This window comes from Ochotona princeps, chromosome 8 (genome assembly GCF_030435755.1).
Source record: "Ochotona princeps isolate mOchPri1 chromosome 8, mOchPri1.hap1, whole genome shotgun sequence".
Classification (NCBI taxonomy): domain Eukaryota; kingdom Metazoa; phylum Chordata; class Mammalia; order Lagomorpha; family Ochotonidae; genus Ochotona; species Ochotona princeps.
Genome location: NC_080839.1, coordinates 71,491,072 through 71,516,524, shown reverse-complemented (window position 1 = coordinate 71,516,524; position 25,453 = coordinate 71,491,072). Strand labels below are relative to the sequence as shown.

At 49.0% G+C, this 25,453-nt stretch overlaps 1 protein-coding gene across 1 annotated transcript in view; it reads left to right on the top strand.

Moving 5' to 3' along the window:
* Positions 1–25,453, top strand: part of VSNL1 (visinin like 1) — a 52,624-nt gene that overhangs the window by 22,273 nt on the left and 4,898 nt on the right. Inside the window, exon 2 of the mRNA XM_036497927.2 lies at positions 24,763–24,978. Within this exon, the coding sequence (XP_036353820.1) occupies positions 24,763–24,978 (216 nt within the window). The remainder of the gene's footprint in view (positions 1–24,762; positions 24,979–25,453) is intronic.

Genomic DNA, 25,453 nt, shown 5'->3' with positions numbered 1-25,453 from the left:
ACTGGAGGAGGGGGGTGAATTTTCCGAACAGCTGCACCCAGCCAACATGAGCTCTGAACAGACCCTGGACTGTGTTACTATGGTGCATGTCTCAATTCCCCTGTTCCTAGAGGTCAGGAGCCAGTGGGGCATTCTCAGAAGCACGTAAATGGTACTTAAACTTGGTTTAGGATTTCCTCTGCTTTGTACTCTCTGTGCCCCAAAGTCCACCCGTCCCACCAGGGGCAGAGCTCCTGAGCCTTCGAATGGTCTCTGAGGAACAGCGACAGAAACGAGGCTCCCTGAGCCGGATGGGAGGGAGCCTGATGTACAAGGCTCATCATCCGGTCTCCTGACTTGCTCACTGTGCAGTGGGACACTCTAAGAAAAATGTAGACTGAGACTATTACAGGAGGAAGCCCTTTTCACACCCAACCATCCCAGCTTTTAAAAAATAACCAGAAAGCCATCAACCTGACCACTCTTCAGATCTACCTATTCCTTGGTTTGGGGTCTCTCCATGAACTTAGTCTCCTAGCTGCTGGGAGGACGGGGGAGCACTCAGGGGTCATTCCATGTCAGCCCCTGTCCATCATTGGGAGTCTGTGACTCTGTCTGCTACATGCTGAGGTCATTCCTCCTTGTCCTCAGGAGTATTTCCTGACTCCTATCATAGCTTTTTAATAGCTATTTGCATAGCTTAAAAAGAGGCAAAAGAGCAGGAGCATTCTAGCCACGTGACGTGCTGGACACTGTCATTGGACAGTGCTGCCCAGTACTGTGGCAGACTACACTGTGTGGTGCCTGAGTTGTATGGAGACAGAAGCCAGCAGGAGCAAGGGATGTGTTCCCATGGCAACTGCCAGTTATCCACAGCTTGTCAGGCTGGGGTTTCTGGAGTCAGGCAGAGCTGAACGGCTGCCCCTATCGTGTGGCCTTTTTTGGGTTTCCAGGTCATCTTCCTCTGCATTGATGGGCAGTGCATTCTCAACAGCATGTGTCAGAAAGGCAGCACCTCCCAACTCCAGAAACCAGCACTGTTCAGGGCAGGAATACAACGAGGGAAGTGTGGGAGGACAGCCTCACCCACCCACTCATAGCCCCTGCAGTCAGGAGAGGGGTTTAGGGATAGTGATAGCTCTCATGATAGCTCTCAGTCATCTGGTATACCCAACTCCTACTGCTGATGTACCAGTACCCAGCAAACAGAGTGGCTTCGAAGAGCGCAGATCTATCACCCTAAGGTCAAAAGGTCAGAGGTCTGCTGTGGGTTTCATTGGGCTGAAATCAAGGTGTCAGCAGGGATGCCTCCCTCCTGCATTTACCTTGACCTTGCCTTTTCCACGCACTTGAAGCTAAGCTCACTTCATGGCTCACAACCCCTCCTCCATCTTCCAGGCAACAGGGAGACACCTGCTGGACTAGCACCTGCTAGTCTCTGTTGTAACTGATTCCACTGGGTCTCTTGTCATTATTGTTGGGTCCAGCTGAACATTCCAGAAATACTGTGCTCATGTTCAGCTCCTTCGCTCACCTGGATCTGCAGAGCGCCAAGCTCCATGGAAACTCACAGCTTGACAGATTTCAGGGATTGGAGTGTGTCTACACTCTTCGGTGGTTATGGGAGCATTACTCTGCCTACTGCACCCAGGTTCAGTGAACGTGGGCACCACTGAATCCGTAATTGTTAAGAGTGATGGCAATCATAACATTTCCCACATATTGAGTCATTGGTGTGTGATATGCAGTCTACTTGCTTCTCACACACACTTGCTGACTTAATCCTCTCTAATGCTCTATAAGATGACTAATTGTCTTCCTTTGCACTAGAAGAAATTGGACGTGAGAAGGAAAGGGATTGGTCCAGTGGGCTCATGGAATCGAGGCAGAGGCAGATATGAACGTTTTCCATTATGTCACCCTCGATTCTTCCAGCACATTAGACCAATTCCTGCTTGTAATTGTTCTCTGGTGGCCAGATGGATTGAGGGTTGGTAGGGGACAGAAATCTATGGAGAGACCATGAGTCCATGAAGGAGAAGCAATCCTGAACTAAGCCAGGGCACCCCCAGATGTTTTCTCTGTCTCATGAGAACTTAAGAGGCACCAAGACCCCAGTTTAACAGAGCAAACCACTAATATCCAAAAGGGATAAGCAATTTGCTTGAAATAATGAAACCCATAATCACAGTAGTGCCCCTTGTCATCGGGGATGTGTTCCAAGACTCCTAGCAGATGCCTGAGGCCACCAATGGTGCGACCCTATACATACTGTATGTCCCTAGGCATACATACCTATCATAGTTCATAAGGTAGGAATAGAAAGAGATTCATGACAATACTAAGCACAATATGGCAATATATGGTAATAAAATTTATTTAGAACTTGTGAATTGGCTATTTCAAATATTTGCCATCTAATGTTTTCTGACTTCAGTTGATCACGTGTAAAAGTGAAACCACAGAGATGAGTCTACAATTATAAAAATGAGAGTGGATCCAGACTTCTCTGAGTCCAGAATCAGTGTCCTTTCCCTTTGTTTGATCCATATCCTGTTATCCCCAAGGCTGTGGCTAAGAACCAGGAGGACTGGGGTGGGGGGGTGGTCAGGGTGATGTGCACTCCTGTTGTCTGTGACCTGCTTCTTTCTCTTCCTACTTGGAAGCAACATTCTCCAAAGAGGCAAATATGAGAAACCTGACTTGGTTGAGCACCTGTGGGTGCATGCCCAAGGCCATGAGGCAGGCCTCAGCAGATACTTCTTTCCAGAACGTTGAGTTTACTTGAAGATTGAGAGTTACACAGGAGGTGTTGCAAGCACGTTTAGAGAGGCTGTTTTAGGTGGGATAACACAAATTTCAAAGACTGTGAACTACAGCATGGAATTTCAAACCTAGCTACCTGTGCCTGCTGAAGTTGCAGCTACTTTTTCACTTTTTAAAAAGCACACTTATTTATTTGTGTGTTTGTTTGAGAGGGTGGCAGAGAGAAAAGAAGAGTCAGAAAGACATCTGTCCTTTGGTTCACTTCCAAAATGTTCGCAATGTTAGGGGCTAGGCCAGATTGAAACCAGGTGCTAGGAACTCCCTCCAGGTCTCCCACGTGGGTGGCAGGTGCCAAAGTACACTGGTCATCTTCAACCACCTTCCCAGCTGCGTTAGCAAGGAGCTGGATTAGAAACAGAGCAGCTGGGATGCAAACCAGTCCTCTGATACGAGATACCAGAATCTCAGGGCCTTCGCTTAACCCAGTGTACAATAATGCAAGCTCCACAGGTATTTCCTCCTCTAAGGGGGCACTCTCAAGGAAAGTTTGGGCATACACCTGCAGGTACTCAATCAAGTCAAGTTTCTCATATTTGCCTCTTTAGAGAATGTTGCTTCCAGGTAGGAAGAGAAAGAAGCAGGTCACAGACAACAGGAGAGCACACCATGAAGACCACCCCCACCCAGTTCTCCTGGTTCTTAGCCACTAGCTTCCCCACCTGGAAGGACGAGGATAGCACCATCACCCCCTGGAGAAAGACTGCTGGACCACCCACTGGGCTCAGGAAGGATATAGACGCCAGGGGACCCAAAGAGGACTTAGCCACCTTTTCTTTTAAGATTTATTTATTTTTATTATTTTTATCAGGCAAATTTACAGAGAGAAGGAGACAGTGAGAAAGATCCTCTATCCACCAATTCACTCCCGAAATGGCCACAACAACCAGAGCTAAGCTGATCCAAAGCCAGAAGCCAGGATCCTCTTCCAGGTCTCCTATGTGGATTCAGAATCCCAAGGGTTTGGGCTGTCCTCTATTGCTTTCCCAGGCCACAAGCAGGGAGCTGGATGGGAAGTAGACTATCCGGAACACAAACTGGCATGGGATCCTGGCACTCGCAGGCAGAGAATTAGTTAACTGAGCCATCACACCAGCCCTGACAGATATAGTTTTTGAAAAAAAATACATCCCCCCTGTGAAGCAGTCTAGGGGTGTCAGAGCCTAGTCCAAGTGGCAGCAATGGCCTGGGTTGGTGTGTCCTGGAGTCATAACCAGGACAGTAAGAGCAGAGGGGGACATTAGCCTTCTATAGATGCTGTGCCTGAGGGCTTGTGAACAAAGGCTGGGGGAAGAACAATGTGGAGGGAGGCTTCCCATGCAGTGGTGAATGCAAGAGGTCAAAACGACAGGTCATTCACTGGGAAGAACCTCATTCTGATCCAGTGTAAAGGTATCTACGGGATAGGAAAGCTCCCCCCACATGAATACGTACTTCTGGGGAGTTGAGCATGGCCTGACTTCAGAACAGAATGAAATCCTGGCAAGGGTGCTGAGACACTTCCACCGAATGGTCCTTTGTGGGTAGCTCTTTCTGGCAACAGTGCAGGCAAGGGTTTGACCATGAGAGGGGCAGGCTAGAGGCAGTAAGAACAGTAGGAATGTGGGAAAGATATGTGTGGGAAGTGCGCAGCCCACAGTCTCACCCTTGGAAAGTTCAGCTCTGCCCCCAATGGATCAGCCCCCATCGATTCTCCCAGGCTGCAAGCTAGGGGCTCTCACCCTTTGAGGAAACTTCCAGTAAACACTTAGGAGCCCCCGAAAAAATCAGGTATCTCCCTCCCCCTAGGCAAGCAGGCAGGTAGGTGAGCAATGCTCTATTCTGACATTACAAACAGAGTCTACGCCTGTGAAATCAAAGAGAGTAGATGGCAAAACATAAAAATAAAAAATAAAAACAACAAAGATCATGCAACCTTCATCTACTTGCATAAAAAAGTGCCAGGAACAACCACTGACAGACACAGAAAAGGAGCGTGAGCCCTGCATGTAAAGCCACTGCTGAAAGCTGGTTTGAATTATCCATTGTTTCTAAGAAGAGTAATTTTAATCCCCTCATGGCCAAGTGTAATAAAACTTTAAGGGACTATTTGTGTGATCAAATGCTAATGAGTAGAATAAGACTTTGGAAAATCACAATAGACTTCAGTTATATAACGGTGACTCATGAGCAGGCTGGTCATTTTTATACACAAGAATGAACCTGGTGCAGAGTAGCTATCTTTAGAATGTAGCATCACTTTCTGTTACGAGGGAATCTCACTTACCTGGCTATCCCATAAAAATCAGAAGTATCCAGATTTGTCCTGCCTTCCATACTAGGCTCTCATTGGGTGGCTGGGAAGTTCTTGATGGCTCATAACTGAGAGGATGAGCTAGCTGCACAGTGAGGTTGGCCACACGTTTTCATTTATTCTAAATTTTTCTGGGTCCGCTTCCACATGACCTCAGTGTGTCACGCCCTGACAGGTGTCAGACCCAGAGGCCTGGTATTTGGCATGGCAATTAAGACTCCACTTAAGATGCCCATGTCCCATATCAGACAGCCTGTCAGGCTCCAGGATGCCAGTCCTGGCCGTGCAGATTCCAACTTCGTGGTGACACATATCCTTGGAAGCAACAGGTGACAGCTCACACAACCGGATCTCTCCAAGGGTCGGCTTCCCTTCTGCCGGCATCAGCCTGCCCCAGCCAGCCCCAGCCCTGGCTGCTGCAGGCATTCTAGTACTACAGCAGTAGGTGGAACACTTGGCTCTCTCCTTTTTTTCTGTCTTTGTCTCTTAAATAAATAAATAAATAAATAAACAAATAAATTCTTTTAGAAGCATCCTAATATAGCATAGTTTGTTTTAGTCCAACTCACCAGTCTTTACACAGAGGAAAATATCCAATGAGTCCTAGTATTGATATATGATGCATAATGCATATTAAAACAATCGTTTGCCAAAATCAAGTAAGTTCTTTTGACAGCAATCCAAAAATAGTTTAGCGCTAGAATAACTATAAATAGCACGTGATGCAATTGTGTCAATATATGAAGGGAAAACAGTCATTTGCATAGAAGTACTTATGTAACAGTGCCATCCTGGTCAAGAAAACTCCACATGTAATAACTCAGAGGAATTCCTTAATTTTAAGATTTGTTATCTTCATTCTTCATAGGTGTCAAAGTCCTTAAAAAGAGGCAGTCTTTCCCTTGATAGTTGATCATTATTATGTAATCTTTCTCTTGGAAACCACCCCACCCAATCAGGTAGCAAATCAGCATCAGTATCAGAAATTAAACTCTACATTTATCATTACTATCGATCTTTCTCTGTATTTGTTTTAAAGAGAACACAAGGCTCACAGGCAGCAAAGCTTATGTGAGGACAGATGGGGCCCATGTGTGGGCACCTCCAGGTCTGCGGCTTTCTCGCTGGGCTGCTCTAGCTCTTCGCTATGTGTGGAAAAAAGCAAAGTGTGGGCAGAATAAAGATGCTCCTGTCCTGATCCCTAGGGTTGTAACCGTGCTGTGTTCTCTGACAAAGGGGCTTTAAGGTAACCCGTGGGAAGCTGACCCTTACATCCAGAGAGAATGTTGCAGTGTCAGGTGGCAACAGGACACTCACAAGAGACCCTGAAAAAAAAAAGGCGGGGAGGGGAGCAAAACAGAAAGTCGCACTGATTCCATATGAGGAGGACTCTACCCAGCAAGGCTGGGTTTGAAGATGGAAGAAGGGGCCAAGTGCCCAGAAGTGTGGACAGGGCAGCCTCTGAAGCCAGAGCAGGTATGAAAATGAATTCCTGCAGGAGCTGCTGGGAGACATTGCCAAGCTGCCAATAACCTGCTGGTGGTCCAGAGAACCTGTGTCAGCCATCCACCATGTGTGCTGCTTCCAGCCAACAGCGCCAGCAGAAAACCAATGCACTAAATAACACCCTGAAGTATAATTATGATGGGCAATTGAGAGTGCACATGTCAGATGCCTGCTGCAATGCTCAACACAAAGCTCCCTGGTCACCATGGCAGCAGCAGCAGGAATGGGGCTCTTCTTGGGGACCAGGTTTCCTGAAGTGTGTCCTGCAACTTGGGGTAGAGAAGTGATTTTTTTTTTCTAATTTCACGTGGCCATGCAGTAAAGAACTCTCCAGTCCCAGGGAACAACTGTTCTGACCATGTCTGGGCAGGGTTCCTGAAGTTGGGATGCACCACGGTTATGGGTTATCAGAGCACACTCATTGCACGTATTTAAGACTCAATTCTACTCATTAAAACAATCCCAGCCCCAGCTGCATGAGGCTTTCCCTTCCCTTCCCAGCACAGGCTGGCTAACCTGGGACTGTGGTTAGGAGGCAGGGGATGGGGGTGGGACATGTTGCTGCCACATTCTGATCACCCATCCAGTCCATCTGTCTCTGTTCTAATGGCACCACCACTCCAGTACGGACTGGGACAAGCAGCAATAGTGAAAAGAGCTCAGGATCTCTTTATGGGACTCCGTGTGGTGAAGGTCCTCTCCATGCTGGCATCCTTGTTCAGTGTGGTCAGGCACCCTGAGGGCTGGCCAAGACTCCTGTGGGCTCCCAACACAAGTATGAGGCTGCAGCCCCCGAGCCTTACCTGAACCTTGAGAGACCTGACTTGAGCCAGCGATTTCACACTGGATTCCTGGGAGGACTTGGGTACTGCCCCTCAACTACTGCCTAGGCCTGTTCTCAAGTGAGAGGACATATGCAGACCCCACTGTCCAACTCTCTTAGGATCTGAGGACTGGAAAGAACACTGGGAATGGAGGACAGGACGCCTCCACTGCCTCACTCTTCAAGGTCGGCAACACAGGGCCCACCAAGCACCGACGGCACCGCATGCAACCTGGGAGTCAGAGCCCACTTTTCCTCATTCAGAAGCCACCATGCTTTTAGAGGAAGTGCTAGAAGCCGTGGGGGAAGAACTCACTTACCCAGCTGCAGCGGCCCTGCCGACAGGCTGCATCATGGGAAGAGCTCCAGCTCACTGCAGTTACCTGGGAGACAAGCGGCCACAGGACTCACTCCTCAGGTGGCCTCATTTCAGAGGCCCTACCAGTACCTGGCTGACCTAAGCTGCTCCCAGCTCTCTAAGTTAGAATGAGGGCTGTTTAGCACCTCTTATTATCAGTTAGGGATATTGTCACAATTCCAGGATAGAGGGAACGTCTCCATGTCCCAGGCTAGAAACTTTGCCAGTGTTCTTAGAAAAGGCACTGCGAGGAAGCCTACGTTTCCTGCTCTGATGCCAGCCTGCTTCCAGCGTAGTCTGCCCATTGCAAAGCCTGCTGGAATCTACGTGGCTGCCACCATCTTTAGATAAGATTGGTCCCAGGAGGATTTGTTGCAGCAACAAAAGCACGAAGTGGCTGTTGTGTCTGAGCCCCATGTTCCCGGACTGCCCCAGCAGCCCCAGCCTCACCTGAGGCATCTAAACAGCATGGGAGCCTAAAGGCAAAACCAGGCCCAGGGGACTCCGAATGCCACTTTTTGTGTTCCATCCATGCATGCTAAGGAACTGCCCCAAGGGTACTGAGCAGGCAAGGCCAGCACAGCTCCTCTGTTCATGGTACACACACATGCTGTGAGCCCATCCCGGCCTTGTTCCTTTATTTATACAATGCACCACTTATCTGCTTCCTGCTCTGTGCTTGGAGGGATATGGAGATAGATGGGAAAGAAGCTTTCCCTCTTGCTTGTTTGCCCCAGACTAGCAAGGCAGACACATGGGACCATGAAACAAGACACAACAGGGTCAGAGCCCAAGAGCAGTGTACACTGAAGGGTAAGAAAACGTGCTTCCGGGCCAGAGTCTGCAGCCTGAGTGAGTGAAAGCATAATCGAGTGTGAGTGATTGAGGGCACTGGCTACATCTTCTCTCTCTCTCTATTCATCTGGGTCTTACACATATTGGGTGTCCAACAGTTGTCAAATTAACCTAGCACTGGAGGCATGGGTGCGTGGAAAATTTGAATAAGAATAAATAATTTGGTATAGAGCAGGGAGGGCAGGGAAAGTGTGTGATAGGAGATTCATTCCAAGTGTTGAAGGGCTTGAATCCCAAGCTAAGGAGAGACACAATTCATTATATAATGAGCTTGTAATAATTAAGATACTATGTGATAGGAATAGATTGACAGCCAAAGAGCATTTAAGTTCCCTGCCCCCCAACAACGGACTTAATAGTAAATCTAGCCACTATATTCACCAGGAGATTGTGAATAACCAAAGGTAAATGAAAGAGATAAATACAACTTATTTATTTCTGATAAATACATCCAAAATAAATACAAGTCCTATACTGAATCCCAGCATGAGGAAAACACTTCAAAGTGTGACACCAAATCAAAAGTTATTTAGGAATATACCAATGCATTCAACTACATAAAATCTAAACTTTAAATAGGAAAAAAAAGAGCAAGCTGACTTATGATACTCTCAAAGGAAATACAAGAGATAACCAAGCTCACTAGAAGTCAGACAAATGCAAAAACGCCTGGATAATATGGTGGTCCCACCTTCCCGTGAGAGGAGAGAGATGAAGACTTGCACAAACACCCAGTGTCCTCAGGACACGGGGCAGTCACAGTTGGAGGCGCCGTCAGCTAGTCGGCACCATAGGCTGAAAGTTAGATCTGTGTACTGCCTCACCAGTAGCTCATGCTTAAGAGATAACCAGATCAATTTTATAAGTTGAAAAATTTCATGAAGTTATTGATAATAGTAAAACTGCTAGTAGTAGTCACCACCATCGTAGTTGTGAGAGTGGTGTCTAGGCAAAGAGGAAAAGATCACTCTGCTCAGCTGCCTGCCTTGCCCACAAGACAGGCCAGAAGTAGGAGCAAGGAAATAGGAACACATATCAGATGTCCCGCCTCAATGACAGCAGCCCAATCCCTTCCGCCAGCCCTGCCGCCCTGCTGCCCTGCCGCCCTCCAGGAGCTGCAGCGCCAAGCAGCTGGCGTGGAGTGCCAGAGCTGGGAATGAAACCCCCTGGCTGCTTCCTAAGGGCTCTGCCATGTCGCTGCCCCAGCCTACAAAAGGATCAGTTATTTAATGGACAGGCAGTTAGAGAGAGAGAGATGTGGTGGGAGGAAGGCAGTAAAGATTCTCTAAGCTGTTGTCACAGGTTACAGGTTGGTTAAATACATTATGGAACAGGAACTTCATGGATTATTAATCAGCCATTGCAAAGGGGTCATGTATGCAAAGTCAGTGACATGAAACAGTTTTCATGACACACCTGTGTGTGTGCGTGTGTGTGTGTGTGGTGCAGAACCTCATGAAGCACATGTATACACAGGAGTGAAGGGAAGGCTTCCTTCCAGTATTACTTTGGTGGTGTCCCCAGTGTGTGACACAAACTCAGTCACTGCCAGCTAATGACTCATTCAATCAAGGCACGAACCCAGAGAGCAGCGCTTGCCGCTGATAATGGCTTGCTTGGAATCACGTCTTGGTAGAGAATTTTTTCCTTAATCGCTGTTTTACATTTCTTCTCCATAAATGTGCTTTATCTGTATAATCGCAAAAAATGCTCATTCCATTAAGTGAGACTATAAAAATGGCTGCAATGACTCCTCCTCAGTTACATGTTGGCGAGATCACCTTCTGAAGAATGACAAAAGACAGATGTCAACAGCGGAAATGTGTTCTGGCTACCTTTGTGTGCAGAGTAAGAGCAGTGCTATACGTGGCGGGTCTGGGGAGGTGGTGGCGTGTCCCACACCCTGGGGCCACGGGAGGAAGTCAGACATGACCCCTCCCTGGAGATATCAAGTCAGACGTACAAGCACTTGGCTGCAATGATGGGTGCAAGTGTCCTCAGAGCATGAGCACAGGGAGTTGTCATCGCTGCAGGAGCACCAACACTCAGCTCAATCAGGGAGCAGCTGGAGTCACAGTTGTATGGAAAGCACAGCGGGAAACGCTGCCCTGGGAAAGCCCTCCCCGGCCAAGTGAGGAATGGCTGGGGGGAAAGGGGCTTGCCTGCAGAGAGAAGGCAGACGCGGAGCAGGGGTCAGTGCAGGATGGGAGCCTGAGGTGGGGTAAAGAGAGGAAACTGGAGAGCTGGTGGTGGGTGGGACACTGGTCCAGAGGGCCTTGGGTTGCCAGCCAAGCAGTGGCTCACAGGCAAGGGCTGAAGGGAAGGGCATCCAGGAGCTTTTGGAGAAAGGGACAAGGGTTCAGTTTGCAAATGCAGGACCTCAATAGCCCAGGCTTTGCCTGGGATGGTGGTCTTGGCCATTGCTAGGAGAACTTATACTGGTTTTAGTGTCCTGCCATTGCCATATTAAGGTCTATCCTTCCTTCCTTCCTTCCTTCCTTCCTTCCTTCCTTCCTTTCATTTTTTAATTTTATTTTTTATTGGCATTATTTTCCATGATGCAGTTTTAGGTACCCGAGAGTTCCTCTTCCCCTCCCCTTCCTCTCGCCCCATTTTCCCATCCTTCCATCCCTTCCCAACATATTGTTACAGCATTACAGTTCTTTAGTAATAGAAGTTCAACATTCTGATATTGAAGTGTATCTTGGCATTGCAAGTATAGGCAAGGGAAGAAAATCTGGTCAAATTGTCAAGATACATTTAGCAGTTTCATCTTGAGGTGCTTAATATCGGTAACCAAGAGGTTCCACATTTCCGTTTTACATAAGGCTCTCTGCAAGCTGTGTGCGAGGGCAAAGGTGAGGCCAATGCCACAGCTCTGCTTTCCCTGCTGGCCCTGCCCTGACAGCAGTGGTTTTCCTCCAGGATGAGCCAAACGAGGAAGACAGGGCTCCGTGTATCTGTAGATGTGTTGCTGAAAGCATCATTGTGGTCATTGCTACATGGCTCTGTCCCAGGCCCTCGTGCACCTGGGCCGTGGCTCCATCACCCAGGAATCCTTGAACCCCGTGGGAGGTTCCTGCACCCACTGGGGCCCGCTTCAGGGAGTTGCTGCTTCTCCGTGGATCTGCCCTGTGGCCAGGCCATGGCTGCCAGCTGGGCCTGGGTGGGAAGGAAGTCCAGCCGCTAGCTCCTTGAAACATAATCACAGGCACCCACACATGAACATATGCGCACACTTGCACACAAACACACACACACACACTCAGCTCTGGACACGGGAGGTTTGTTTTTGTCACCGTGAGACTTTCCTTCCACACATCGCAGCGTGTGCCAGCTGCTTAGCAACAAGCTGTTGGGCACAACTGGGGCTGAAGTACCTCTCTGGTTGCTGTGACTTGGGCCACACACTGGGGCTGTAGGATAGGATTGTGCAGCCCCCAGGGGGGCACTAGGAGATGGAGCTGTGCCAGGGGGCCCAGAAGCCTGCTGGGGAAGATGTACCTTCCTGCTTTGTAACAGGAAGCAGGGAGGGGCGGGGGCTGCTAGGATGGCAGGTGGCAGGCAGCAGGTCCAGTGTGAACATGTGCTCACAGCTGCCGACGGCTGTGCTTGACATGATACAGGCTCAGGTCATCATCACGGCCCCTCTAAGATCCTCTAACCAAGTTTATGGCTCTAATTCTTTGAGGTTAGGTCCAAGCGTTCCATTCCCGTGAGTTCCAGGGAAGAGGCAGGCAGAGGAGTCAGACCTGGAGCTCAGAAGCCACAGGATTGCCTCAGGTCTCTCTCGGCTGTCTATTTACTCTGTGACCTTGAGAACGTTACTGCAGCTCTCTGGACCCATTTCCTCCTCTCTGAGCCCTATGTCACAGGACTATTTTGAGGATTTTAGCACGTGGTCCATGACGCCCACTGACCTTGTAAAGGATCACTTGTCGGGAATGACCCTAAATGTTACAGTGTCTCTGTGATGTATTTTTCTTGGGTGCACAAAACGCTTTACCTAACTATTGCATCGACTCTGCCAACCACCCAGTGGGCTGGTCTTTTCATGCCCGGGGAAACTGAGGCTCAGAAACAAAATTCCTGTGTCCAAGGTCACCCTTCAGAAGTGACACCAGGGCTCTGGAGCCATCACTCACTCCGCCAAAGCAATCTGCCTGGGCTGTGGCTTCTCAGAGCAGGGAAAGCAAACACTAATTGATTGCAAGGAGTGGAGGAGGCTGCAGAGAGCTCTTCCCCAAGGAAACATTTCAGACATTTTATAACACCAGGGTGATTGCTGTGGCCCTCCCAAGTGTGCACTACCTGAGACAGAAAAAAAATATATTAGGCTGAATGTTAGGAAAAGAAAACTGTTACCAAGGTATAAAGGTAGCCGACACTTGACCTTACAGGCAACTCGGATTCCACCAAACTCCACATGGAAACAGAAAGCCCAGGCTATCCCCCAAAGCCCAAAGCCAGCAGGCCCCAGGGCAAAGAGTAACTGCTGTTCAGGCCTGAGCACTCCGCCTGCTCACAACTTTGTTGGGTTACACACCTACCCTGCCTCCCTGACCAACACATGCCTGCTGGCACTGGCGCTGCCATTCTCGTGTGGTACAGCCAAGACTGCTAGAATTTGCATGTGTGGTTGAGAGCTGCAGGGACCAGGACGGTAGCCCGAGACTCATTGTGCAGGAGCTGCTGAGCTCCCGACAAGCGACTAGCAGGGACACAGATGCACCGCCCAAGGCACAGACGCACAGATTCCAGCAGCTCAGAACAAAACACGTAAAGTCTCTCGTTAAGAACTTTAATCCTGGTGCCAAGTTAAAAGGATGTCATGTTGATGTGTTTTAGAGACAGTGGGTTAAATAAGTTGTTAGATTAAGTTCATTTTTACCTTGCTAGTACAACTATTAGAAAGTTGTTTTTTTTGTTTTGTTTTGTTTGTTTTTTACGTTTCCATGCATAGATTGCCTTCATCTCACTGCTTCTTTTCGCTGGACAGGGATATTCTCAAACTTCTTCCCATCAAGCACTGCTTCACAGTTCAGCTGTTTCTCCATTTTATTTTCAGGGCAGAGAGACAGAGATCTCCCGTGTCTGAATTCATTCCCTCAATGCCCACAGCAGCTGGCTGGGAGTGGGGAGTGAGCGGGTAGAAACCAGGAGCTGGGAGCTCACCTCACACGGGTGTCTGAGCCATCACCCGCAGCTTCCCAGCGGGCTCATCTGCAGGAAGCCAAGGATGTGTTAGCCCACAGGGCGTACACCCACCCCAGCATCTCCCTTGTTGCAACACAGAATCTTAGACAGGCAGATCTAGACTGCGGTCAGCCCTTTCATTCCATCTCCAAGTCACCAAGAGGAGAAATGGTCCTGGTGCCCCCACGTCCTGTGGAGCCCCGGCCCCCTCCTGCTGGCTGCCCCTTCCCTGTCGGCAAGGCTCCTGCTGCCCTTGTCCCGGGTTGCTCTCCCGGGGAAGGCCTGCAGGGCTCTCCACCGGGAAGCATCTTTATTGGTGAGCTTTCCAGAGGCTGCTCCCAGACTGCCTTCCCTGCAGGCTCAGGGAAGAATCAGATTTGGGAGTGCAAGGGGAGCGCTCAGGGCTGTCACACACGACAAAGGTGGGGAGGAGGTTCCATGCAGTTAGCACTGTTAGGGAATCCCCTGTGCCAAAGCCATCCTCCATTTCCAGGCTCAGCTCACATGCTAGACAGCTCCTTATTTGTGCTTTGCTTCTTGGGTTCCACAGCATTCCACCACCTCCAGGAGGCCTCCCTTGATTTGCTCAGCTGGCTTGGGCTTTCTCTTTTGATTCAAAATGCCTATTACCTTGAAACAAGGAGATTGCTAGGTATGCACAACCCAGGGCCTTCTGCAAAGCTGCTGAATAAGACTGTTTTCACAGCCCTCCCTGCCCCCAACCCAGGAGATTTGCTTGCTCTGTCTGGGAAGTTTGAGAAGCCCAGGTCTGGTTCACAGCATTGACAGCAGGCACTGCACCTGTTACCATGGCACCTGCAACCACACAGGCCTGGTGCTGAACACTCCAACCCCGCACTGAACCATCCCTCTAGTGTCCTTACAGTAGATGCAGTGCTTTCCCACATGTAGTCCCCCATCCCCAGAGCCCTAGACAATGCTGAATGCGTCCACTGAGTGCCCTTGGCCATAGCCCACAAGCTCCCAGCCACCTCTCAGCTGCTGGACCTGTGGGCACTTTGGAAGCGCTGTGGAGCCCTCTCCTTCCTTTGCTGATCCCATCCCCTGGAAGGGATGTGGGTGGTCCAGGAGACACAAACTGAGGCTTTGTATTTTTCTGGTGTCCATGTTCCTGTCTTGGTGACATCAGAGGTGTAGAGGCTACGGCACGAGCATCAAGCTGCCTGAGTTAAAATTCTGCCACTCCACACATAGATAACCTGGGACAAGCTGTATAACATCACAGTGCCTTTTGCTCAGTCATCCATGCTGTAGGGATGCTAGTGGTACCTGACTCCAGACTCACATCACATTTGCTGAGGTCATGTTCTTGGCAAAGGAAAAAGTGAGGGGTTAGAGTTTGGGAGGAGAAGGTGGCCCAGGAGGGCTCATTGCCAAGGGAATATGATGAAGGCTGGCTCACTCTCTGCTGTGAGGACAGGATTTAGAGAAGTCTCCCAGGTCCTGGCTCAGTCGCCCTGCCATGTGGCTTTTATGTTTTGTCTCTTTTTATCCATGATCTCTTGGCCTTTTCCAAAGAAGTCCTCACCCTTCCCCAGTCATATTCCCCCTGGAGTGTGGACTCTGGACCCTGGTGAGATTTGACAGTACAGAGCTGGAAGAGTCCTGCAGCGGTCTATCGGGATGGTTCAGTATCTGCATTCTTCTACCAGGAGACGGGAGGCTGGGGGAGCACATTGCTTGGGCTGCTCTGTAACTCCTCTGACTTTGCTGTGCTGCAAGATTTCTGGTTTCAAAATTGCTGGGTTACTGGTTTTAAGCAAGTTTGGACTGTGGTAGACTCAGGATCTATATCATTTGATAGGAAGGAAAGAAAGACAGATACACCTTGATGTATCCTCCACCTCCTGCAAGAACCCAGTTCAGTCCCTCTGCCGGCTTCATGCTGTCCATTCACTTTGGTGGGCCTCTGTGGCTGCCTGCCTGGCCACACAGAAGTCCTTGTCCACAACTCACTCGTTTTTGTGTCCATCTTGGCCCCAGGCCCTGGGACCTGTGGTGCACATAGCCTATAATTATTGCTTGTCCACTCAGCATATGTCTTCCATAAGGCGGTGCTCCGTATGTAGGCTTCCTTCTGTGTTCACAGCGACAGAATACAAGGCTGCTGAAACATAAAATAGCAGCAGTGACAGAAATAACAGTAATAGTGTCTTCCATTTGCTGAACGCCTATGATGAGGGAAGCAGTGAACAGCAGTCATCCCTTCCATCAAGGTCCACACAGCACTCTTACCCAGTCTGCCAACAGAAGGAAACCCCACCGCCCCCAGGTGCCCAGCTCTTCCCATTCTGAATCAATTCCAATGTCCCTTCCTCCATAAAAGTCCAGATGGCCCAAATTAGCCCTCAACTCTTCACCACCCTACTAAATCACTCATGCGAACAGACTAAAGTTCTGGGGAAAAAAAAAGTTTAAGGAAACCTTTTGTCCAAAGTCCTACATCCAGTAATCCGCAGGGCAGAAATTCAGGCCCAGACCCATCAGATCCCGAAGATGATATCCTCCATCACGGCCTGCCTCCCAACGTCTCTAAGTGTTTGTTCCTTGTTACGCCAACAGGCCTTTTCCTTTACCTCTGCTGGCAGATGGGACTATACGGGGCTCCTGGAAATGGAATAGAAGCTGAAGACATAGCACTAACGGAGAGCAGGGGCGTGTGTGCAAGAAGCTATCGCAATTGGCAGGAACATTCCCGACTTCCAGAAAATAGCATTCTTTCTTAGCATTAGCCCCCAGGATGCTAATTTCTCAAAATCTGCAGGTAAAAATTCCATTGCTCAGGCAGCCACTGTCACCAGCTGTGGTGTAAGAGCTCCCTCTTCCCAGACCTATGACAATTCCAGCCACTTCTGCACAGCACACAGCCAGGCTGAGCATTCTCACTGCCATTGTCATGACACTGTGAAATGAGTTGGACATGTGATGAGGCAGGGAACAATCTTGAATATCCCCCTTTGTTCTGGAGAAATCAGGGAGCTAACACAAATAGTTTCAGAGCAAAGTGCAGTCTGCTGTACTGCACACTTGCTTTCTAGCAATTGAGCAATCCGAGTGCGTGGCCTCCCATTGTGGATTTCTCCACTGCGACCACGTTTCAAGCAAGAGTCTTCAAAGACCCTCATCCCTCATCCAGTTGCAAAAGTAAGTTTATGGGCCTGGCATGGTAGCCTAGAGGCTAAAAGTCCTTGCTTTGCATGCATTGGGATCCCATATGAGTGCCTGTTTATATGCCGGTAGCTCCACTTCGCTTCCAGCTCCCTGCTTGTGGACTGGGGAGACAGTGGAGAACAGCACAAAGCCTTGGGATCCTGAACCCATGTGGAAGAAGCTCCTGGCTCCTGGCTTTTGATCAGCTCAGCTCTGGGCATTGCAGCCACTTGGGAAGTGAACCAGAGGGAGGATCTTTTTCTCTGTCTTTTCTTCTCTGTAAAGCTGACATTCCAATAAAAATAAATAAATCTCTAACAACAACAATAAAGTCTATCTCAAATTTAATTAACAATTTAAATAATAATAAGCTCATTTTTAAATTAGTAATCTTATTTCTAATCTGGCACTTAAACTGTAATTGGAAAGTCATGACAATGTCCAGAGTACAATTTGCCATAGCCTTCCTACCCTGACAACAAGTTGGTAGTTCAAGATTCATCAGCAAGACAAGTATTGAAGGGAACCCCTGGTCACTACCAAGGTGCCATCGACCCAATCTGTAGTAAAAATTGTGTTTAGGACAAAAGGAGAGAGAGAGAAAGAGTTCATTTGATTTTAAAGTCTTGGGGCTGGTAACACTTCCAATAGAAGTGGAAATGGAGGTGGCGTTAGAGCTAGAAATATGACATAAAGTAGATAGATAGATAGATAGATAGATAGATAGATAGATAGATAGATAGATAGATAGATAGATAGATATCCCTCTAAGTGTGACCCTCCATTTAGGGCATTAGATACACGGAGTTAGCAGGTGCTTCATAGAGTAGCATCTCAAATCACAGAAAGTGCTCCATTGGTCACTGTTTCTTTCCTGCCTTTTTGTAAGATTTTACTTCCAAAACCAGAAAGGCAAAACAATGCAACTGAAAAGCAGTTTGGATCTTGACTGATTTCTCCCTCATTTCACATCCAGGGAATGGAAATCCTAAGGTTCAACCTTGTACTAGCCCACACTCAGACACAGTGTCACTCAGTCCAGCACCTTCTCCTCTGCAACAGACCACTGCCCTTATGCGTCCTGATACCATGAGCATGTGTGAAGCACCTGCAGTATCCAAGACTCTCAGGATATGATGGCAGCAAGATGCAGACAAAAAGAGCAAAGTAGGAATTTTCCTTGACATGGAGGTGACTTTGGTTTTTCCCAGTGAGATTCCCGAAATGAAGCAAATCTGGAAACCAGTGGGCAGTCTGGATTTCCATTGCTGACCTGTGGTTTTCTGTGAAAGAGAAACAAATGCTTTTCTGCAGGAGTCCCTGGTCTGCTGGGGGAACTACAGAGCACAAGAAACTCTGTCCAGCACTTGGTGAAAGCTGCTCACACTGCCCAAAGGACAGAAGTCCCTTCTCTGGAGCACACATTGGGCCTGGCAGTTAAGACATCCGCATCCCTCACTGGGGTATCTGATTGATTCCTGGCTCTGACTATAACTTTCTGTTGGTATAGAACCTGGGATTCAAGGGGGCTTGGCAGCGTGGCCTAGTGGCTAAGGTCCTCGCCTTGATCCCATATGGCTGCTGGTTCTAATCCCGGCAGCTCCACTTCCTCTCTGTCTCTCCTCCTCTCAGTATATCTGACCTTGTAATAAAAATGGAATAAATCTTTAAAAAAAAAAAAAAAAAAGAACCTGGGATTCAAGTGGCTATGTCCCTGCTACACACATGGGAGGCCCCGAATGGGTTCCTGGCTCCCCCAGCTTTGTCCCAGCCCAGCTATTCCATGTGGGCATCACGGAGTGAAGCAGCAGATGGGAACACACTCTCTTTCTCACTTTCTCAAGTAATTTTTAAAATATCTGTAAGTTAGTTGTGGTGGGCCTGTAATGGGATTATAGTATTTAGGGAGTTGTAATTACACCAAGTGAGTGCTGTTCTCTGGGGGATACATGAGGGACAGCTTCTAGAAGCAACCTCAGGATCTGGGTGACCCATTGAGACTAGGGAGGGTGAATGCATCTTGAACCTCCTCTAAGAGAGACCCTGTGTGGAAGGAGCGTGTATGCTGGACTGTGTCTGCTATCTTTGCTTTGTGGCACCTGCTTGAGATTAGAGACCAGGTCGCATAGCTTGGTGTTCTTGGTGGCTTGTCCTGTCTACACATGGCCTGGCACCAACAGGGCTTCTGTGAGTATCTGTTGAAGGAACGCTTAGCCTCACCATTTCTGATGAAGGGGAAACACCCTTCTCTCCAGCCATGTAATCCAGTGTATGTACTATTCTGGGGTGATTCATTCCCCCATGAATCACGAACTAAAGTAGTAGCACAACTAACTCTTCAGGCCAAGTGGTGAGCCTTCTTTAGCCTAGTGGTGTATGGCCAGCTTCAGCACATGTCTCCACCCTTCTGCTACCCACTGCACTGATTCATCACCAACTCCACCAGCCTGAAAGAATGTGCTGTACTGAGTCTCTCATTCATTTCACTGAGATTTGCAGAGCATGCCTTGTGTGCAGACATCAGGGATTACAGTGCTGGCAAACCAGGACATTCCCTGCCACCATTTGATGAGTAATTCCCTGAATGTTTCTCCCCAAATGATAAATGTGACCAAAGAGGCAGCCAGGAAGACATCCAAGAGGTAATGAGTTGTACAGGTTCTGAAGCATAAAGCAGGAATTAATTGGTCTGGGACAGAAAAGGAGAATTTCAAAGGCAGCAGCACAGGTGCTCTCTAGCCACTGTGAGGGTGGACAAGATACGTAAAAGGCCTTGCGAACAGACAGCAGCCTGGACCAGAAGCTGAACATAAAAGCTAGGACTGGGGGCAGGAGGCTCTCAGAGATCTGGGGATGATACAGTCCTTCCTGTGAGAACAATTGGAAGCTATTGACATGGGTACTGGACTTGGCTAGACTTGGGTGTGCGAAGTTCCCTTGGGAGCTGTGGGGAGGACACAGTAGAGAATCAGAGTAGGGGGATGGACAGTTAGGAGACAATGAAGGCATCACATCAGTAGGTTCTGGAACACAGCTAAAGTAAGAGGTCTCTAACTCACCGTAGGCCTTGTGGACAAGCAATTGAAAGCAAAGATCAAATTAATCATCCAGGGCACCATGTACGTGAGCCGCCCAGGACAGGTGCACCTGAGCCATCACTAAGCACCTGTTTACCCAGGCTGTAAAGATCACTGTGTAGTTTGCAGTAGGAGCATGAGGCCCGCAGCTGCCAGAGCAGCTCATACAAGTAGCACGGGGCCCTGGGAGGACTTCCACAGGAGAGGGGCAAGCTCAATTGGCCCAAAGCAGAGAGCAAGTTGATACAGTGTGCAGCCAGGAGCCCTGCAGCCAGGAGCTTCTCAGAAGAGAGCTCCATGATTTGTCCGCCAGCTGGTAGGCAATGAACTTGGGAAGACCCAGGGCTCTGACACAGACAGACCTGGGTGTGACCTCATTTTACTTCCATAGTGCTGTGACCCAAAGCCAGTTACTCAATCTGGAATAATCACCCTTCTCCAAGTCCCAAACTTATTGGAAGAAAGGACCTGCTTAGGACCTGGCTCCATGAGACTCCCTCATGAATTGAGAACTACTGCAGTTGCAGCAAGTCCTAGGGAGGTAGCTGCCAGCCCACAGTATCCGTAAGAGCCTGGAAGCTGCTGGCTAATTACAACAGCATGATGAGCGATGACCTCCAAGACAGAGAAACCGTATTTCAGGAGTACATGAAGAAGAGTCCTTCACTGCCATGGCAGTTGCGATTTTGTGTGTTCATAGGGCACACAATATAGATTGTGATATCTGAGGACCAAAGCAAGCAGAATTAACCCAGTGAGGACATTTTAAAGGGGATTGTGTCATGTGAGGGACTCAACGGTGGTCCTCTCTAAGGCTATGAGCAGCCAAGCAGTCCGAGAATACACCTCAGTTCTTTGATTCTAGCATGAACTCTATTTCAGGCAAACTAATGGGCAGAAATCTATTCTGAAGTCTGAGGGCTGCCCAGAATCAATTAGGAGCTTGCCTGGAGAGAGACCGTCCCTCAGGCTGCGGTCTCAGTGGCCTTGCCACCTCAGCTGCTGTCACAGCATATCAGCCACCTCCATGGGCTGGGAAGGGTCCTGGCTATGGCACACCCACAGCTAAAGTTTGGGCTTGGAAGTTCAGCAGGTTGGAGCAGGATTCCCAAGGGACACATTGCAATGCTTTTTCTAAACTGAGTACAAGTTCTGGAAGGATCGAGATGGTGCAGGGGAAGGTTGCGTGGGGATGCAAGCAAAAGATGGCATCACAGGTTAGTGTAGAGTGCACAGCCTGGGGAGGGAGCAACCCTGCAGGTGCAGAGGGGAAGGGTACCACTCCACATCCACAGGTGCTCAGCTGGATGCCTCTGTGCTCACTCACCCCTTCTCCCCCTTTGAGACAGCAAATCTCTCCTTCACAAGTGCATAGGTCACTGAAAGACACAGGGCCTGGGCTGTTCCTAGGAGACCCAGCTGCCCTTGCCTCCTGGAGTTGAGCTGGTTAATGCTGCAAAAGGCCCCGTTGTCTGCCTGGAGAGAGACAGCAGCCTCCAGTGTTCTCTGGGGTACCTTTCCTGCACACTGGGCTGCCACGGATAGGAGTGCAGAGTGCATAGGAGCGGTCAGTGTGTTGGAATCCCAGAGCTTTCAGGCTCTCAGACACTAGGCTAGCATATGGAGCAACAAATTGTCAGCAGCTTCACATTAGGGTCATGGGCAAAAACTGCATGCTAATTAGTACCTAAGTTTTAACCTCATAATGTCACCTCTGTTACTCTTATATCTGGTTCAATATCCTCATAGTTCGTCATAGTGTAATTTCACAATTATTTACATAGTGATTTGACTACATATCAACTTCCTATAATATCTACTTCCCCTAATATCTTTAATATTCCCTGTTCTATTTCTAGTACTTAACACCATGCTTAATACATAGTAGTTGCTCAGTAAGTGTTCGTGGAGGTAAAGAATGAGCCCTGAAAAACATCCCTCAGTGGTTTGTCTATAATTCCCTTGGAGTACATAGATGCTTCCAGAAGGTTCCAGAAGCTTCCAGAGGCAAAGGAAACTAACAACTATGTCATGCAGAAAATTGTTTGCTTCATCCAATGTGGACTTAAACCCATTTCCTTGGCTAAGAGATATCTCAAAGTGTAGTAGACATGATTGGACAAGATTTCCCCTCACATCCCTCTTTCACAGACAGCCAAAAATCTTGGGCAAATGACTTGATATTTCAGGATTCTGTTTCCTGGTCCACAAAAGGAAATTGACCTTGTCTGTGTCAGTTACTGTTATAAAGATTAAACAAGATAACATGAGTATGTGAAATGTATACCAATAATTTTTCAACCTCAAAGTTCTTTTTTGTCTGTTACATTAAAAGATTTGTAGCTGATCACTTCCTCTCCAAATTATGTCAACTGCACACTTAATATGGGAGTTGAAGCAAAATTGAAATTCACAAATAAAGTAAGTTGCTAACAACAACCCGGCAGAAGTATTCTCCTTCAGCCTTCTAAGAAAAATGAACAGCAGTTTAAAACCCTCGTTTCTTCAAGAGACGGATGTGAGAGCAGCCCCATTCTTCTAGGCTGATCCACACAGCACTGAATTATTTCATCAAAAGAACTCGAGTTATTTCTCAGAACATGGAGGAGTGAATTCACACAGGAAACCATCCCTCCAGATATTAGAGGGCTCTTCAACGTACACTCAGTTCTTTCGAAGTAAACAGTTGGTTCTGAGTCAGGAAATAGACCTGCCGCAAGGCCCATATAACTTTTATAGCTCAAAATTTGCAATCGATTTTTCTCTCAAGGATTTTCAGACCTAAATTAATTTTTAATAGACTGTCCAAAGGTGCCCAGCTATTTTTAGACAAAACTGTCAAGTATCCCTGAACTTAAAACTATGCTGTAAGAAATCAGACGGTTAAGGCATTGCCAGAAACCTCCGCGAGTGAAGTAAAGGCCTCGTGGGCTCACGTCCCTGCAGAGGAAGGCTGTGTGCTGAGCCCCCACCAAGGGGGACTCAGCTTCCTGGGGCTCCCACGCTCATACCAGGGCCACCCCCACCCAGACCTCGACTGTACAATGGGTGAGCATTTCTGCAACTACAACAAACTTCAAATCATTCACGAAATACAGAATCAAAGGTTGTGTCTATTTTGGTGCCAAAAGCTTGGAAATCATGAGGGCTGTCAGAAGGTTGATGGAAAATGCAGGTATGTGTGAATCTTCATTTTTTTCTTTTTCGCCCAAATAAGCCTTTCATTGCATTCTTCCATGAACTATTGAAGCACTCTGCTAGCACCCACCTGGCAAGGAACAAAGAACATGCACAAATGCTCAAGGCACCTTAGGATCAAACTTGCTGACACGGAAACCCACACCTGCTCCATGGTCTGGCTGGCATCCAGCCCCTGTCAACCAGCCCTCGGGTCCCAAGCCCCTAAGCAAGGCTGGGTGACAAAAACAAGGGGTTTTCAACTTTCCTTTTCAGAGCTAATAAAAATGATGTTCTACAGTATTCAGTTTTGTGGTGATTCACTACACGGTAACAGTAGCTGGAACCAGTTTCAGCATCCAGAAGTGAGTGCTACTGCATCACAAGCCTAGACCGTCCTCTGCTCTGCCCCCGAGTGAGCCTCCCAGACAGACAACCTGCGAGGACCGGCACCATGTGGCTCCTGCAGAGAAGTCTCCTGTTTTCCTGTGTGTGCCTAAGTGCAGGTGGAGGGGGCAGCCACGCTTAGCAGAGCCCGAGCCAGATGCATGATGGGAAGCATGCACCTGCCCAGAGTGGGCAGGGAGGCAGCCATGCGCCTAGCATCTGACTCGCCGGTCCACCTTGCAGGTGACACCAGTGCATGTCCTCAGTAATCAGCTTGCAAAGGCTATAGCTGCTGCATTTCTTCATCTTCGAACAAGCACAACCCTCCTCTGCTTGAAAATAGCTCCGGGTGTGTTTTTGTTTTTGTTGAGGCTTTGAAGTCTGTTCGCCCATTAACAATCAAAATGACCTACTGTTTGACACAGGCCTTGGCTCCGAGGCCAGCATGACCAGTCTCTGTGGTCTCTGCTCCCAGCAGTCTCTGCCTTCGTCCTGTGTCCATCCTCTGACGCTCACGCCCCCTCGGTGACGGCTGGCTCTGTGAAGAAACCTCTTTATGTCTCTTGAAAATAAGCCCAGTCATGCTCTATTTTTAATGCCTTTTAGATGTTTGTTCTGCAAAAGAAATGTCCCTGTGAAAAAGTCAGACACTGGGACTACACCCAGGAAGGGGATGAGTGCATGGGCTGGGAGCCAGGGGCAGCAGGAATCAGGGCCAGGGAGGCAGTGAGGGGCCACGTTCATACGGAGAGGGAGTGGATGTGCACGTACCCCAGCCTAGGTGAGCAGAGGAACCTGCTCTGTCCTCCCTCTACAAAGGAAGACTTGCCTCCATTGTTGCTTCTTGGCTGATTTGGGCTTCACCAACTCAAAGCCCCATGTCACAGTGAGGCACCCGTTGTGTGCAGACCTGCAAAGGGAGGCCTGCCCTGGAGAGCCCTGGGGCACTTGGCCACACCACCATCCAACAGGGCAGGCCATCATAGGAGAGCCTGCAGTGATGGCAGTAGGAATCCACCTGTCACTCTCTCCTGGTAAACACCCAGCTGCTTGGTCCGACGCCCTCAGTCAGTCACTCACTCAGTCCCTGACTGATAGTGTGTGTTCCACCTTGCAGTTCTTCCCTTATGGTGATGCGTCCAAGTTTGCCCAGCACGCCTTCCGAACCTTCGACAAGAATGGAGATGGCACCATCGACTTCCGAGAGTTCATCTGTGCCCTGTCCATCACCTCGAGGGGCAGCTTCGAGCAGAAGCTGAATTGGGCCTTCAACATGTACGACCTGGATGGTGACGGCAAGATCACCCGAGTGGAGATGCTGGAGATCATTGAGGTGAGGCGCTCGGGGGGACTGGCCAGGCCCAGGGCAGCAGCACGGGCCCAAGGAGGCCTCTCTTCTGCCCTGCCAGGAGCCTGCTGGTTGTACAGCACACCCTGTCTTCTCCTGTCCTTCTCCTGTCTGAGCACCCAACAGATGCAGGCCGTGGGGCCCTGCCAGTGGGCGCTGCACGTAGCCTCTGAGGGCTTTGAGAAACGGAAGCCTGGCTGGGCACTCTGGGTGTGCTCGGGACTGGTTGGCCTGTGCCTTAGCGCAGCTCTGCAGGGCATGACGCCCTCTTCCTCACCCCAGCTTTTTGGAGTGAGCAGCACAGGTTGCCAGAGGCCCCCTCCTTCAGGCTCCCACCATGCCACAAGAGGCCAGACTCTGTCTCAGCTGCTCTTCTCCCCACCCCCCTGCCCACCCCCCACACTGCCATCTAATGAAGCCTTCCGGGTCTGCCTCCCACGCTCAGCCAGGCTGTGAGGGT